This window comes from Perna viridis, chromosome 9, assembly GCF_037379345.1.
Source record: "Perna viridis isolate PV_CMFRI_1.1 ecotype Kerala chromosome 9, ASM3737934v1, whole genome shotgun sequence".
In the NCBI taxonomy this organism is placed as follows: domain Eukaryota; kingdom Metazoa; phylum Mollusca; class Bivalvia; order Mytilida; family Mytilidae; genus Perna; species Perna viridis.
The window spans coordinates 9,637,150-9,653,946 of NC_142453.1; the positions used below are offsets into that span (position 1 = coordinate 9,637,150).

The 16,797-nt window shown below is 34.0% G+C and overlaps 2 protein-coding genes across 2 annotated transcripts; both read left to right on the forward strand.

The window, feature by feature from the left end:
* Positions 1-245: 245 nt before the first annotated feature.
* LOC148606603 (follistatin-like) lies at positions 246-6,223 on the forward strand. Its single transcript, XM_088547179.1, has 4 exons — positions 246-405; positions 2,648-2,771; positions 4,698-4,961; positions 6,136-6,223. The coding sequence occupies exons 1-4, from the start codon at positions 369-371 to the stop codon at positions 6,200-6,202; spliced, it is 492 nt and encodes a 163-aa protein (XP_088403305.1). The 5' UTR covers positions 246-368; the 3' UTR covers positions 6,203-6,223.
* A 2,730-nt stretch (positions 6,224-8,953) lies between these two features.
* Positions 8,954-16,792, forward strand: LOC148606604 (uncharacterized). The gene is made up of 6 exons (XM_088547178.1): positions 8,954-9,257; positions 12,553-12,645; positions 13,279-13,383; positions 13,877-13,996; positions 15,088-15,189; positions 15,846-16,792. The coding sequence occupies exons 1-6, from the start codon at positions 9,226-9,228 to the stop codon at positions 15,949-15,951; spliced, it is 558 nt and encodes a 185-aa protein (XP_088403304.1). The 5' UTR covers positions 8,954-9,225; the 3' UTR covers positions 15,952-16,792.
* Positions 16,793-16,797: the final 5 nt, after the last annotated feature.

A 16,797-nucleotide genomic window follows, 5' to 3' on the forward strand; every position in this document is an offset into this window, starting at 1 on the left:
AGATTGATGTACAATGCTAAATACAAACGTTCAAATGATTTTTACGAGTTGTGTCCCTTAGCCTAGGTCTACCTCCTTAAGAACACACACACACACACACGATTCGATATTCAAACACGGAACAGAAACTGGGAATATTTTGAAGTAAGTTCCATGAAAAAGACCTCTTTATTAGGCCTTCTAGGGGCAAAGTGTGACGCACTATCCCAACTCTCATATATAACTAACCGAGATTATAATAATCATCGACATTAGACATGAACACACTACTTCACATTAGGGTTGTCACGATTTCAATAGATAAAACCTAATAGTGAATCTCCAGAGAACCTATTGCGAGACACGCAGTCATTAGTGTACGGGTCAACATGAAGACACTTATTTGCCTAGCCCTATTTGTAGCAGGTATGTATTCAGTATGCAACTAAATACAGGGCTGAAATTAAAAAGATTTTCGCCACTTTTTTGTTCATTTAAAAGTTGCAATTTTAAAAGTACTGGGTTACTGTTTTAGCTTTGGCAATTGTCTTGCATTTTAAGGTTTAATTTCGTTGATGATGTAGGATATGTAAATGCTAGTATAACCTACATATTGTACAAACTAAAAGGGCGAAGGGTATATTCTTAAATGATATGAATTTGCCGGTAATTTTAATATTACCGTACAGAATTTTCAATTTGGTTTAAAACAGCCTAATTGTTATTTGTCGACTTATGGCAACCTGAAGTCTTTTTCTTTAAAGACTGCTTAGTCATTCAAGTTTCAAATTCGGTAGATATGTCTGCACATTATAATGTTATGAAATAAATGATAATTAATTTTAGACTTACACCAGTAGATCATTTTTTATATATTTTGGGCAAAGTAGTCATTTTATTTTGTTTTGTGGATCTTTTCATGCCCGTTCAATAACTTTTTTTTTAAAACTGAATTTAGCTTTACATTAAAATGTAATTTCAGATAACCTTTGCATGCAAATTTATTGATTTTGAAATTCACGTCACTTTTGGAGATTTTATGTTAAGTATATACGTGAAAACTTAAATCATATGAATTTATGGAATTCTCATGTACAATCATGTAGGCATTGATCCTATGTATGTTATTGCACAATGTTATTGTTCATTGTTTCGTTTTTTAAAAAGTCATGTATCCACATGTTTGACCGTACATCGTTCATCGTTTCTATCCCGGTCATCATTCGTAACCGATACTAACCACCTTGATCGGGGCCTGGTTTGCATTCGTCAACTCTTGGGTTTTTTCAAACACTTGTTAAGAATTTCAGTTGATTTATACAAACAAAATCAGATGATAACATACAAATTTGCGTTTCAAACAGGCCCTTACAAGCTTAAAAAAATATCTTAAAGTCAACTTTAATATGCTATTTTTGAGATATGATATTGAAGATAAATATAATAAAATATTGGGAAGATAACCTCTCTCAAAAGGTTAGAAATGGAATTCTATTTGTATTTTCGTACACAAAATTATATTAATACTTCAAACCTTGATATGCAAATCTTATCTTTAACTGTCCTTGTGTCTTATCATTTCTGAATACATTTAAAGTAGTAACGGTATTAGTTTGAAACATTTGTCCCAGTCGTTCTACATTATTTATAGTGCATGTATCATTCGTACCAGTACTACTTTTCTATCCCCGGGTATCATTCGTACCCAGTACTACGTTTCTATTCCCGGACATCATTTGTACCAGTACTAAACCACTCGCCTCTTCATGCCAAATGGCATATTAGTAAAACAACGGAAACAGTTATGCAGGTCTGTCATGCCCTGTGTTTTTGTTCTTTTTTGTGCTTTTTTTTTATCAGATTCTGTATAGCAGAGTCTATAACCTAACGGAGGGATTGCCAGTTAATTAGGAAGTGGTTATAGGTCTGCCGAGGAGATCGCTAAACCCTGTACTGGTATAGTACAGCGTAAACAGAATCGCGGATCGGTAATGAGAAGTGCTCATGATTTGTGAAATCGTTCACATCCTGTAAATGTATAAAAGAGCCTATACCTAACGTAGTGGTGTGTAGTAAATCAGAGAGCCGTTTTGGTCTGCAGAGAGTATTGTGATTTCTTTTGTTATTGTGGGGGGGGGGATCTTTGCAACATAATCGAGTACAGTTCCATATAAGAGCAATGTAAAGAAAAAAATGAGGATACATGCAAATCTCTGGCACAATCATATTTTATTTGCAATCCTAACACTGTATAAGGTAATTGCTTTTCAGCAAAAAAGTGTCAGCGAACGTTCAATTTAGCAGACTTAGATAGATTGTACCATAAAAAGTATAAGGAAATTTGAATTTTAACCATCCAAAATTTGATTTTTTTTATCATTATCTCGATACAACGCATTCCTTGAGAAAAGAATAAGACTTATCAAGTTCCGGTTGAATAAAAATTAAAAAAATATCAATCTCTGCATGACTCGTAAACAAAATTATGCATAAAAAATTATAATTTCGCGATGTCCAAATTAGTTTATACAGTTTTATCAGGTTACTAATTCTACAATATCTTTATATCCACTGTAATGTTATGTCATATTCTATCATTTCCAGTATTCCATGGTCCGGGAAGTTGGTCTATCCACTATAAATTGATGCTATATTATATCATTTTCAGTTTGCCATGGTCAGGGAGGAAGCTGGTTTTCCTCCTGGAGTTGTCGATCAATTGAAAAACAGGATTGCTTCCAATGGGGAGACCACCCAGAATGTGGAACAAACGGCGTAACTTATAAAAACAGGTATATTAATCATTCATTGCAACGATGAATTAGGAGATACACGTGTATCTGTATTGTACTTGAAGACTTTGAGCCTTTTTTAAAAAGTCGTGAACTAGACGGTCGCATATTAACTTTACTGGCGGCACGTCAACGAGATTTACAACGAGAAATTTTCACATACAATTATGTCCATTCCAATGCAATTTACACATGTATCTGCAAAAAATAGCAATTACAAATCTTAGAAAAAATGTCTGTGCATGCGTAAAAAAATCAGGCGGTCAATCATAGAATTCATATCCTATGTTATCTAGTAAAATTCTATCCGATTTCAAGTCATGTTTCATGATCTCTTTATCCAACTTCGAATACTAGTATCTCTGGTTTAACCGTTTACGTTCAAAACGTGGCTGCACCCTTTTTTCGAAAACTTCATTATCTTTATTCCATCACTTTGTTTTCCAATCTTACTCTATAAATACTAATATTTAAGTGTTAGTCTCTGTAAGGATCAGGCAGCAGGTGAAACATGGTATGACAAAACCCACCATTTTGACAGTGTAATTTGACTACTTGCACCATCAGAATCAAACGTACAATATATGATTTTCCATATCGGTTTCGTAAATTGAGTTTTTAAAAATGAACTAAAAATGAGCATTTCAAGGGCAGGTTACTTTGTGAAAAACTTCATTTTTCTATATAGTTTTGAAAAGTTTCTGAACAAATACAGGGATGTAGAAATGAAATGGTGGTAATTTCAAAAAGAGAAGTCATCCTTGAATAACATAATTTAATATCGTCAGATCAGTTGGTTTCGGACATGCATGTTTCCGATTTTCCGCATTTTGTCCGATTGTTATGAAGACTTACAATCAATTCGAGTGCATAGGCAGTTCAGTGATGTTTATTATGGGCTAATACACATAATTGTAGAATTGTATAGCGTATGTGCATATCTAATTGAATTTCAAGCATGATTTTGTGTATTTAATGAATGTATTCAATTTCTGATTAGTTTATACGCTATAACCTAATTTGGGTCCGTTTACGCCGAATAATCCGCGAGGCGTTTCAGCGTAAACGGACCCAAATTAAGTTATAGCGTATAAACTAATCAGAAATTGAATACATTCATTATATTTTAATTTTTAAAAAAATGATATATCCATCACTTTTATTAACACTGAGTAAACATAAATTTTAATTTTCCCGCCGTGTAGTATTCTAGTAAACAAATTGGCCGCAATTTTAAAATCAGCGGCAAGACGCTGCCATTTCATCACTGGGAAATGTTCAGTTATTTTCCAAAATTGAAGACACAGTTATTTTAGCAGGAATTTGACATAAACCCGGCGGACATAAAGTTAGTTGGTAATTTATTGTCACAAAAACGTTTCAATGTTACAATGTGACGGCGAACGTTGTTTCGGATGTTGACAAACAGTAGTTCCGCAAAATGTGGGCGTGGCCTAAATAGCAGCTTAGTTTACACAATTGAAACAATGCTCATTTTTTGTCAACAAACCAATCAAATGCCAGGATTCTCATCAAATTAAAATATTTGCTCATATACTGCAATAACAGGCTGCATGCACTGACTTACGCGTCTCTCTTCGCTGTTCTACTTGCTGTTCAAGAACCTAACCAGCCTTGCAAAAAATATAGCCATGGCTGTATTGTCCATATCAAAGTATAGCTTTTCTTAGATAGGGAAGGAAATTATATTTGGAGTTTCTGTAAAGCTGTCAGTTTATGTCACAGGATTTGTGTAAAATATTCCCAACCATCAGTGGAGAACTGTTACCATTTCCGACTTCATACATGTTCTTAATTGGACCCGTTAAATCTTAAAATGACATTGCCGGTTAAAAGTGATGGTAATTGTGAGCATTCATATCGCTAAATGAATGGTGTGGGTTATAACAATGTATTACCTTTCAGATGCGACTACTCAAAAGCACATTGTGCGGACAGAGACATCCACGTTGCATACTACGGAGCATGCTCCTCAACAACAACTCCACCTGCTGTCACATCCGGAAGTGGTTCAACCGGAACCGGTACCGGTACTGGTACCAATGGTGGACCAGTACTGTCCGGTCCTGACGCAGTCTTCGATTTCTTCTGTTTGGAACTTAGCCACCATCCATGTGGCACTGACCAAGAAACAATATGCGGATCAGATGGTGTCACATACATTAACTCGTGAGTTTGAATAAGGATATGGCTTTTATAAATGGTTCGGGTGCATACACCGTATGAACAAAAATAAGATTGTATGCATAAAATCTTGTTTTTTTTTTATAAAATATGAAAGAATGTCAGATAAGTATTCTTTGCAAAATTTGGTAACAAAATGTATTGTCCAGCTTCTTTATAGTTCACGGTAGGAAAAGTAAGACTCATCTTATTTCGAAAACAAGTTTGGTAACCTATTTTTATATCAAAACTTTACTGTGTGTTCATACAAAGTCAAGTTTGAGAAAAATAAGAAAAATCTTTATAAAATATTGAGGTATGATCTACCTTGAAAGGAAACCAAAGTTGATAAGTAGCACTCCAGATAAGAATCATGCAAAATGTGATTCATGGTTGGAAAGCCTACATGTTTTTATTTTTGATATTTTGTTTAACAAGTCATAGTAAACATAAATTAACATATGGCTTTTCATATAACCCATGCTCTTAGGGTATAAAAATTGTATAGCATGTCTTGTAATTCAAATGAAGGGAGATAACTCTGTGAATGACACTGAAATACAATAAAACTATTGGATATTCAATATGGAGTATCTCCTATTAGCAGACAGATTGGAATTAATGATAATACATTTCATCATCTAGACCCACAAAAAAAACTTGATAACAAAAACAAAAATGTGTAGCCTTTTTTAGGTGTACTTACATATTACAAAATTTGCATTATTCTTACAAACACTCTACTTAAGTACTGTTCAAATCCATATAAATTCAGACACTGTCAATGATACGGGTGATTCGTCGTTTAGAAAAAAACAAACCGAATAGCGATGCTTTTTTTATTCCACATTTGTTATATTTTCTGTATTCAAATTTGTATTTTTATTCAGTTTTGTATATATTAGAAAACCATATATTCATCTGTAACTCAAACAAAATCAAGAACAATAATTCTTGCAAAGTGTCAAACTTACACATAATCTATAATCTTTTTTATCTCGAAAGTGGAAAACCCGAACGACAAACCAAGACTGGTTATGTTGTCTGTAACTGTTTCTACATTAGAAATAAAAGTGACTTTGATTGGTTTTTGATATGCACGAATCACCTCCTGCCTGATTTTTATGAAGACTGATACTTAATTGCATTGAATGTTGAATACTGTATGTTTTAATTCCAGATGTGAATTTGAGAAACAAAGATGCACACACAGAGAGCTGACTGTCGCTAAGTTTGAAAAATGTTAAGAAGTTAAACTCCGTACCATTTTTTTCTTTTGTTGGTTGCTTCACTTGGGAAATGTCATGAAAGAATCCAATTTTAGGTAGAGATAAATATAAAAATATCATTCATATGTATGCATACATTTTGGTATGCTGTTTATGTCTTTTGAGGAGAAACAGGACCATTACTTATCGAACCAAATTCATAGAAAGGTAGTTTCCATAAATAAATAGCACGCAATAAGTACTCAAAAACATAATTATCGAAATAGGAAGCCAAATTCTTCACCGACTAGTGCACTAAAAGGAATTGACCCTCGGTATATTTGCGTTTTTGAATCTTGCAATACTGCAAAATTTGGTAAATACTCTATGATACAAATCGAGTCAGACGAGTCGGTTTACTGGACTTATGAATACCCCGGGAACCTTTGGTCCAGCAATGGCATCGACCCTGGGGTTACTGATTACAAAAGTACCACTCGTATAAATATGGTGAACTTCGGATGCCGTACACGTGTTTCAAGGAGTAACCTATCATCAACAGTATTGGAGCCAAATACGTAGGAAGATTTAAATACATGAAAAAAAATATGGAATACAAGACATATTCAAAACCAAAAATATCGAAATATGAAGCCAAAACCTGGTTGTACAGAGATGGACATTTTTTTTTTATATTAAATAAGAACCAACGTTCAAATTTGAACACAAATCATGAATGGGAAAAAGAGACAAGTTTATGTCTAAATTGCAAAAATGACCGTTCCTTTACATATCAAATACAATCAATCTCCGAAACTAACCAAAAACACTGCACTTACCTTGCTATGCTTTCCTACTTTGAGCCTCGATCATGTATTGGAACGTTATTTTGAGCCGTACTGTCGTACTGTCAATATGTGGTTACAAAATGTACAAATAAAAACATTTTTTGTAAAAGAAGGCCCAGAAAAGGGATCAATTAGAGGTGTTTGTGTAGATCTGTGTAACCAATAGCCAAACAAACGAAGCTGGGCGAAAAGTCGGAAGTGTTAGTTTACCGTCTAGTAGCTGACCAACTGTGTATTGTAGAAAAATGTTTTGGACTTTGAATTGTGAAAACAGAGATATCCTTAAACACTTAGGTATGTTCCTCCTGAAGTTGGTGACTATCTAAAGCAACACCTATTTTTGACGTGTAGCTTTATTACTTAGAATCATATTTAATAATTCTAGAAAACAGAGGACGCTTACCTTACCCTACCGGTGCACCTGGTCCATGCTCCCAGTTTTAGTGGAGTCCGAGTTACTTATTTGGTTTTGTTGCTATGTATGTATGATTTTAGTTACTTTATGTTCTTTGTTGTGTATGTCTGTTTTCCATGTCTGGTCTTTGTCCCTGGATCACATTCTTTTGATTACCGCTAGAACCTTGGTTACATTGATTACTCTTTCAAAACATCCCTGAATTATGCGTTACAGCTCTTGTTCCCTTGATTACTAGTATTACTAGTTTTTGATCGACTGCTATGCTAGTGTTGCCTTGTCTCCAATCACTTCTGAGCTGTACTTGCTCCTCGAGAGCCCTTAATTGGTCAGAAAAACTTGCATTTCTTGATGTAAAGGGTAATCATATTAACTAGAGGCTCTACAATCAGGCCCGTCCCAATCAAAGAGAACATCTTGTGCCAGGCACCTTCAAATCTAGGAGAAACAAATCTGAAGTTTAGTGAGGTTTACTTCGTGTCAGAAATAAAGGGGCACCACATAGCCTTGTTTTAAATTATATACACTCGCCATCGTAACAGATTTTCAGGAAAACAAGATGACAACAGATATGTTTATAAGTGAGAGTTAGCTGAGACAAGCTGTTCTGGATATTCAGTTGTTCAATTGATGTTTGTTTTGTTTGTTGGGGTTTAACGTCTAAACAGCAATATTTCAGCTATATTCTGACGATGTTCTTCAATTGAAGGGCAACTGCACTACCTCCCGTCGTAATCGTTGTAATGACGTAAATTGTTTGTATCGGTGCTGTGTTCGTGATGATATTCTTATAACTGTACATAAGACTTAGGATTATTCATTTAATAAGATTAGAAACATTCCATATAACTGTTTAAAAAGCCTCTTACAAATATTTAGTCAATTACGAAATTTGACAAATAATTGTATTAGATTTTACTTCTGACCTTGACCACAAGGACAAATTAGAGACGTTGTGATTATAAATACTGGTTATTATTAAGGTCTGGCAGCATCCGTTCGACAGTTTGGGCAATATATATCCCTGGACGCGGTTATTATGTTTACACAGCAGATTGGCTCATAGTCTACTGAATTTTTGGAATGAAAGTCTCAGGAAGGTAAAATGCAAAAAAAAACTTAAATTCCTCTGCCATAGGTGTTCTCTTTATGTGTAATGGGTCATTTTTAAGTCAATTTGAGAACTGTGGTTTTAAATTGTAACATTGGCCTACCATATAAGGAAAGTTCTGCTAAGTTTGTAAGCATGTCTCGAGTAATATTTTGTAAATTTTGGAATCACAGAAACTCTCGATAAATGCAATACCATTTTACCTCTCGACAAAGTAGCAGTTACATAGCCTTATCAAAGTTCCCAATTTGATATAGGCCTATTTTAAAAATACGTAGAGCCAAGACAAAAGACAATCCTATTTATATTGGTGTTCCCTTCAGCAGATCCGTCACCTGTATGTTTATTTTTACTGATCGAGTTCCGCTCCAATAGTTTCACTGATCACTTGCGTTAGCTTTCCTTTCAGTTTGATCTGTAGTGTAGTTCTTCAATGGTTAATAGACTTTTTGAATTTAAAATTCTCAATAACAAAATTGATTTTAGTCACGTGTAAACAGAGGTGAATTATGTGATTTTTGTCAATATTTATTTATATTCAAAAACAACTATTTTAAAAGTCCGTGTCGCGTTTAAACTAAAAAAATCGCAGGTTATTTACAACTTCAAAGATAAAGTATTGAATACAAAAAGACAAGATTGTATGGATTGTTTTCGAGCACACATGGAAGTAATTTGAAGACACAGAATGTCGAGACAGGCGTTGCCAAAAGCAAGAAGGTATGTTGAAAAGTGAATTTCTATTAAAAATGTCAAATAAGTTGATGAGACTTCATTATGGAAGGATTTTAGACCAGATGTGCTTTTGATCTTTGGTCTTAAAGCATTTTATTTTTTTCCCACACGGACATTAAGGGTCGTTATGTCGATTGTTTGTGTTTGTGCGTTTGTAATCTTTTGTTTTGTTTGTTTGTTTGTTTGTTTGCTTGTTTGTTTGCTTGTTTTTTTTTTTTGTTTTTTTTTATTTCTAGTCAATACTTTTGTTCTACTGTTTGATCGAGTCCAAATTATGAGTCGCTCATTTATTTTTGATGAGAAATGCGTGTTTGTTTTGTTTTGGTTTTTTTGTAGTTTTTGTTTTTGTTTTTGTTTTTTTGTTTGTTTTTTTGGGGGGAGGAGGGGGTATTTTTGTAGCTTCATTGGCTAACGTACAATGGCGGTTTCATTGGTCCTGGGATTGGATCCTCCGTTTTGTTGGATAAGTTTAGAAAATTTTGGCGGAGGAGCAAATGATGTCCTGAACCCCTCCAAATCTCCTTTTAAAATTTCTGGGTCCGTCAATGATCATAAATATGCGTACTCCCCTTAAACGTGGCTGGAAGTATTAAATCATCGTACGCAAAAAGTATTTTTTCACAAGTCACTTTAACAGATAATAGTGTATTCAGGCCTAAAAAATGGAGTAAGAAGAGAAGACTTACAAATAATAGGCACATGTTATTATGCACTCTTTCATTGATACATGTATGTAATAAGATATGCCTGGTACAGCGATAACCTATACATACGTGTACAAATATCATAAATACGGCATTGAGCGACAAGTTTGCGATATCTATTTTGAAAATTTAATGGAAAACTGTCTACAGTAAGAGCTTCATGGTACAACCTGGTCGCGTTAAGCATTGACATTCTTGCAAGTTGCGTAAAATTGGAGACTTCATACATGGAAAAGAAAGTTGCATATAAAGAATTATAGGAAGAAATCGTATACATGCTTCAGTGGTATAATTTGTCTATATGTTACCTTGGTCACATGAAACAAAGCAGCCTATAATCTACAGAGAGACCACGTTTGCAATATAGTAAATACATCGTACGTATTATATTTTTTTCCATTTCGTTAAGCTTTTTGAAAGAGCATCTAATAACCGCTTCATCGAGTAGGATATATTGAATTTAATTTCATTTATTAAAAACGAGTGAATTTACTGACACAAAACTTTTGAATTATTAATGCTTTTTCAACGCAGTTGCACACATACGTTATACTATATATTCTTTAGGTGTTTCCATATTTGATCCAATGTACTTTCTGTTAGACGACTCTTATTCACATATTTACTTCATGTTTTCTTGAGATTGATTGATTGATTGTTTTAATGCCGTTTCGGCGACTAGGGCCATATTACGACAAGAACATTTTGGTATCTTGGGAGGTGTGATGTCCTTTTGGGGGCTTTGCTAAGTTTTTTTCTAGTTCATATTTATCTTTTGTTATCATTACGCACGAGCTGTAATAATTTTATCTAATATTTCGATTTTTAATTGATCTGAATATAATTCGCCATATTACGGGTATGACATATTTAAAAATATAACAAATATTGATAAAACATAAGTTAGGTATTCACAAAACAAAACTAAGTATATATATATATATAACCTAGCTGGCCGAGTGGTATAGGGCGCTGGACTTAGTGCAGGTGGTGTTGCCATAGATGTCACAGCGGTACGAGTTCGAGTCCCGCTGAGGGAACGACCAAAAATTTGCTTTGCAAATTTGACAGTTCTAACATCGTTGGGAATTTTTCAGACCCTTCTATAAGTTTACGTTATCTTCCCTGTATCAATTTGATCCGATGGAGCAGCGTAGCGAATAGAGTCGTCACATTCTGAGACGTTGTTTATATATATATACTTCAATTTTTAAAATAAAATAAAGCTCAGGAGTTGAGTTTCTCCAGCAATGCAATCTAGAGCTTTTTTTCCTTGGTATATGGAGGAAAGGAATTCCGACCTCTTACGTTGTAGGAGTAGAGTTCAGTATACTACATACGTGGAAAGCACCGTTTCAAAACCAGTGGGCAATTGAAAAATGAAGTTAGTGTTTGGGGTTCTGAAAATGGCTATATGAACAGTTGATATACGTCGGTTGTGTGTAGTGGGTGCTTGGATTGGAATTACTTGAGACACCTTTAAAATGACGTTTGGTACACTGGATTTTAAAATTTTAAATAAATATTATTAAAATTTTGATTCTAAAATAATTTACATATTATGCCTTGAAATAAACAACCTGTAGTGACAATCAATAAAAATGATGCCCAGTAGAACAAAAAAAAATAACATAGATGTTCAAAGTGTCATACTTTTCCTTTCCTCTTTCGTCTACCCCGGACTTGACTTTTCATGAGCAACTCGGCGGCTGTTTCTAGAAAAGCAGCGTACGCTTACACTACCGGTGCACCTGGTCCATGCTCCAAGTTTTCAGTTGAGCCCGAGTTGCTCATTTGCTTTTGTTACTTTGTATGTATAGTTTTAGTTACTTTATGTTCTTTGTCGTGTATGTCTGTTTTCCATGTCTGGTCTTTGTCCCTAGATTACATTCTTTTGATTACCGCTGGAACCTTGGTTCCCTTGATTACTCCTCCAATTTTTAGTATATAGTTTTCAATATATATCTAAATAGGATATTTAGACCTAGTAACAATGCGTTAAACTCTTAAAATAGGTACTGTTTCATGGACAAATAGGGGAAAATTCCTGAGTTGTAAAAATTAGAGCTAATTAGAGTGACCCTGTCGTGTTACCTACAGGATAGACGATCTAAGATGCGTGTGATATACTTTGGGCTTTAGCTAGAGCACAAGTATTGTATATAGCTAGCACGCTTGTCGACAGCCCGCAGTTTACACGAAACAGTAAAAAGTGCAGTATTACTGGTACACATCCACATATTTTAATATGAAGCAGATGTGTCTGTAAGAGGATTAAGTTATATTTTTAAATGATGTCTTTTACAGATTTATATCTACAATATGAAATACTTTTCAAGCTGTTAAAGATATGAAACTAAATGAGATCCTTGCCTTGTATTACCCATTATACTGCAAGTTATATTTCTGTCAGACTGAAATCAGGCACTCTGTGCTTCTAAATCGCATTGATTACCATTATGAGGACTTCGTCCTCAATAAATGGGCTTTCCTAAAATTGAAATAACAAGATATAAAAATACAATTTATGTAATGATTAGTTACATATATATTTGCGACATTTTTTTTCTTTTCAGTGGTACTCAGTCAAACCACTCGCAGGGCGATATTGTTAAGCTTCAATCACAGTTGGATATTGAGAAAAAGGCGAGAAAAGATGCCGAGGAAAAGTATGGACTTAAATAAATCTTTGTAGAATAATATCATAACAAAGTTCTGTTGTTTTCAAAGAAAAATTCCAGCGCTATTTTGCGATATTTTTTTACAGTAAACAAAAATACATTATCAACTAAAAGCAATGATTGGGGTAGTACTCAGTAAGCATTGGTAAAATCTAGGGGTTACAGCAGTTGAACCCCTCTCCATCTTTTTGTGTGAAAATTTCGTGCATTTGGTATGAGCATAGCCTGAGATACCTTTTTGTCTGCATCTGGGCCTGAAGTAACATTAATGTCGTCCCGTCTAAGATTCTTAAAGTGACAAATCACGATATAGTAGTGTATAGTAGGTTATGAAAGGAACGAGTTAGTCGCTAATGTTTCATGGATCAGTTTGTTTTAATTACATGCACTTGGGATACGTGTGCATGCATGGTTTTGACTACCCCCTTTTTTCTCGAGAACCAATATTTCCGTCTGATTCGTTAATTTGATTAAAAATCATATTTTGTCAGTTTCTGGGTTCATTCATTGAAAATATCACAAAAACTCCACCATCTGATTTTTTAAAAATCGACTCTTCCAAACACTGCATGTACCTGAGTCGACTTTTTTGGGGTTTTAAATGACAATTTCGTTTCATAGGAACAAGTATTTGGTATCGAAGATAGATGTCCTCCACCAGCGGTTGACGGATAAAACAACAGAACTGGAGCGAGAACAAGAAGAGAAAGAAGAGGTGCTTAAAAGGTTCGTTTATGGAGAAGTCTTAGGGCCGCCATCTTGAACTTATTCCAGTTACTACCCAACTACTTTCTTATTTTTTCTGATTGTTCGGAGATCTCGAAATCGTCCTTCATAAACATCAGTTCTGAATTACTTTTAAGACAGGAAACTTTGTGGTTTGAATTAAGTTAATCAAAGGTATATACATATATAGTAACATCGGCAAATCATTCAGGGATTAAAATGGGATTTTATAATTACTTTAAACTTAGTGATCGCAAGTTTTACACGTTTTAAAATTAAAGTATGGAAAACTAAGAATTTAAGTCCGAATTTCCTGGGACTCTTAAAATCTCCTTTTTCCTTCTTTTTTGAAATATCCAAATAATAAAGAAAGAAGTTTGCATCGTCAAAGGAAGTGCGAACTGAAAGTATACAAACACATGTTAAAGAATTACAAAGCAATAGAACAAAGTCAAAGACGACAGAACTCTTCATGTACGAATTTTTCTTCCAGCAAGCAAGCATTGGAAAAGACGATTGAAAAGCTAGAAGAATATTTGCGGAATAAAAATCCTCGATTTGATGTTCTGAAAACAGAAGCGTATGAACCATTTACAGATCCTGATACTCCGCGGTACGTATGGAATCGGCATCTGAAAAAAAAGGTAACCACTACGTCCGTCCTTCACAAAGAACTCGTGGAAGCCCTCCACTTTTCGGCGCCGAATGTGCCTCGAAAGATTTTTTTAGTTGTTTTGACGACATTTATTGAGAAATGAAAAACTTGTCGGAAAAACAATAATGATTATGTTTTGATTTCTATAAAAAAGTCGTTTTTTTTCCGCAAGCATCTATGGACATTTGGTTCATACAATGTAATTTATCATTCTTGATGTATGTGGATTATCTGTATTTTATGTTTTCATGTTTTGTGTATGTTTTTTTTTTTTTTGGACTGAATTGTCCTTCGACATTTTTGCCGATGTTTATCAATTTGGTAAATTTCGGAGTTTTTTGATAGTACTCAGATTGCTCAGAACCGCTATTCATGACTTAGTTGTTGACTTTCTTTTTACAATTGCTTCATTCTTTATTTTGGAATTTTGATGAAAGAAGTTTTGGCAGTATTATTGTTATTTTTTCATTTTCGTGAATAGTCGTTTTATCTTGTTTCAGAACGTTTATCTTAAGCCACACATAACCTAATTATTCATGTTTTTTTGGTTTTTTTTCAGTGAATTGAAATAAGATCTTTCTAAAAAAAAAAAAAAAACAATGACTGTAACTCTAGAAAACGATTCTGTTTCTACTTATCAAAAAAAAAAAGAAAGAAAAAATCCACCTAACCCATTACGTATGCCTTATCATGCTGTTCGATCACATAGCATTTGTCCTACTTATTTTTTTTAAATTATAACTTTGTAACTCAGTGGCAGATTCAGATGGGTGCACGGGGTTGGCATCCCCCTTTTTATTGGAGAATTTGTAATTTTCATGTGTCAAATTGACAAAAATGGCAAATTATGTCCAAGCACCCCTTTTTCACAGGAACCTCGTCTGGCAACCGTCCTTTTCAAAGTGTATTGATCCGGCCCTGTAATTGTCTGCCCTATATTTGTGCGATAGAATATATCCAATATAGCCTTCAGCCTTTGATGTTTTTTTCCATAACATTGGCAATTTCTATACAACTCGCTTTACATAGAAAACCTGATAATATTGTAGAAAAATCAGCATTAATACTATCATGAAAACTGACACAGAATTAGAAGAAAAATCTAGGCTACTAAAGAAAGAAAAAGCTGTAAATGAGGTTTTGGACAAAAGGTAAGATTTTAAATTGGTCAATAGTCAGAAGTTGATCCAGGAATGGGAATTTTTTTTTTTTTTGGGGGGGGGGTGGTAAGAAATCAGTTATCAACCCAGGATTTCAGGTTAGGAATGTAAAAAAAATAAGATGCATCGAAGCAAAACAATTATTTGCATAAAATTTGTGAAAAATCAAGATTTTGTGCAAAACAAAAATTAGGGGGACCCCAGCTTTTACAAATGTACCCATTTTCTAAAATTCTTTTTTTGATCCACCACTACCATGGCCCTTGCATGTGTAATATTTAACCTGTTAAGTCTGGTTATTATCGAGTTGTCTATAATAATTCAGATTCCAAACAAGTATAGTATTTGTAGGTAGTAACTGTTACAGTAGCCATAGGCAGAAACGCATACACTTGAAACAGATCAATAACATCTTATTTTTCGTATTTATTTAAATTTACAGTCTAGCAGCAATAATTCCAACTACCCACTTCCGTTCTTATCATATACAACTGATTCTTATCACCAATGTCACCCGAGAACCCTCGTGACCTTCATAGGTCATAGGTCAAAACCATTAGGTTTCATGTTGCCAGTGATGATATAAATTAAAGGTTGAAATGAATTCTAGAATTAATTTTAATTTTCATTTATCGTTTTCATTTCAGAGTCAAAATTCTTGAAAAACTTCTGAAGGAAAACAACATTAGCATGGAAAATACTGAACTGATTAAACTGAACTCGGAAATAACGAACACTGAACTAGACTTCTGACATGGTACATCAATACAGTGGAGAATCAAATTGGGGGGGGGGCACAGAGGGTTGTAACCAACTCCCTTTTGTTGGGGAAAATTTTGTTAATTTTGTGCAAAACACAAGACTTCTGACAGTAGATTAATGCAGTGGTGGATCAGAAAGGGGTGGGGGTCATAGGGTAATAGTGTGCAAAGGTTTGTTGGAAAGGTAAATAATAACCTGGAACCCCACTGCAATGGATCATTTTATGACATACAAATATACATGTACATGTTCTCAGAAAAGGCAGCATACATTTTTCCAGGGAATGTTTTAATGTAAAACTGATGATGTAAATTCTGTGGAAGTTAGAATGTGATTGATATTATTGTAAATTAAAATGTACAGTAAAATGTAACAAAAGATGTAAGCCATGGCAGTTAATTAAAATGTATAGTAAAGAATGATTTTAACACAATTTAAAATGTGAATTTAAATTAATAATGTTATCTGAATGTTAATTAAACAATTGTTAATGTAGAGACATACTCATGTATCTGTTTTGTGTTAATATTTTTTCATACATGTTACATGGTGCTATGACCTGACCTGCTAACAGTCTATCAACCCCTTGCCTGATACTAAAATGGGCATTTAAGTCATTTGTGCTCAAGTCATTTTTGGACACCAAAAGTCTATGAGTATACTAGTGATGACAGCTTAATACCATAATATGACCACTATTTGTTTGTGGTAACATAAAAACCATAAATATGATATAGTGTCAGTCATAATAGCTTTGTCAGACAGCAAACATAGAATAATCTTTATGTTTTTGCTAAGATAATGTATAATAAAATTGATTTTTGTGCTCATATCAGT

Bases quoted from the DNA above. Each gene is read 5' to 3' on its own strand.
- LOC148606603 (XM_088547179.1), top strand. From the start codon at position 369: ATGAAGACACTTATTTGCCTAGCCCTATTTGTAGCAG. The intron at 406-2,647 runs GTATGTATTCAG...TATCATTTTCAG, and splicing joins CCTAGCCCTATTTGTAGCAG to TTTGCCATGGTCAGGGAGGA. The intron at 4,962-6,135 runs GTGAGTTTGAAT...TTTTAATTCCAG, and splicing joins GGTGTCACATACATTAACTC to ATGTGAATTTGAGAAACAAA.
- LOC148606604 (XM_088547178.1), top strand. From the start codon at position 9,226: ATGTCGAGACAGGCGTTGCCAAAAGCAAGAAG. The intron at 9,258-12,552 runs GTATGTTGAAAA...TTTTCTTTTCAG, and splicing joins GCGTTGCCAAAAGCAAGAAG to TGGTACTCAGTCAAACCACT. The intron at 15,190-15,845 runs GTAAGATTTTAA...TTTTCATTTCAG, and splicing joins AATGAGGTTTTGGACAAAAG to AGTCAAAATTCTTGAAAAAC.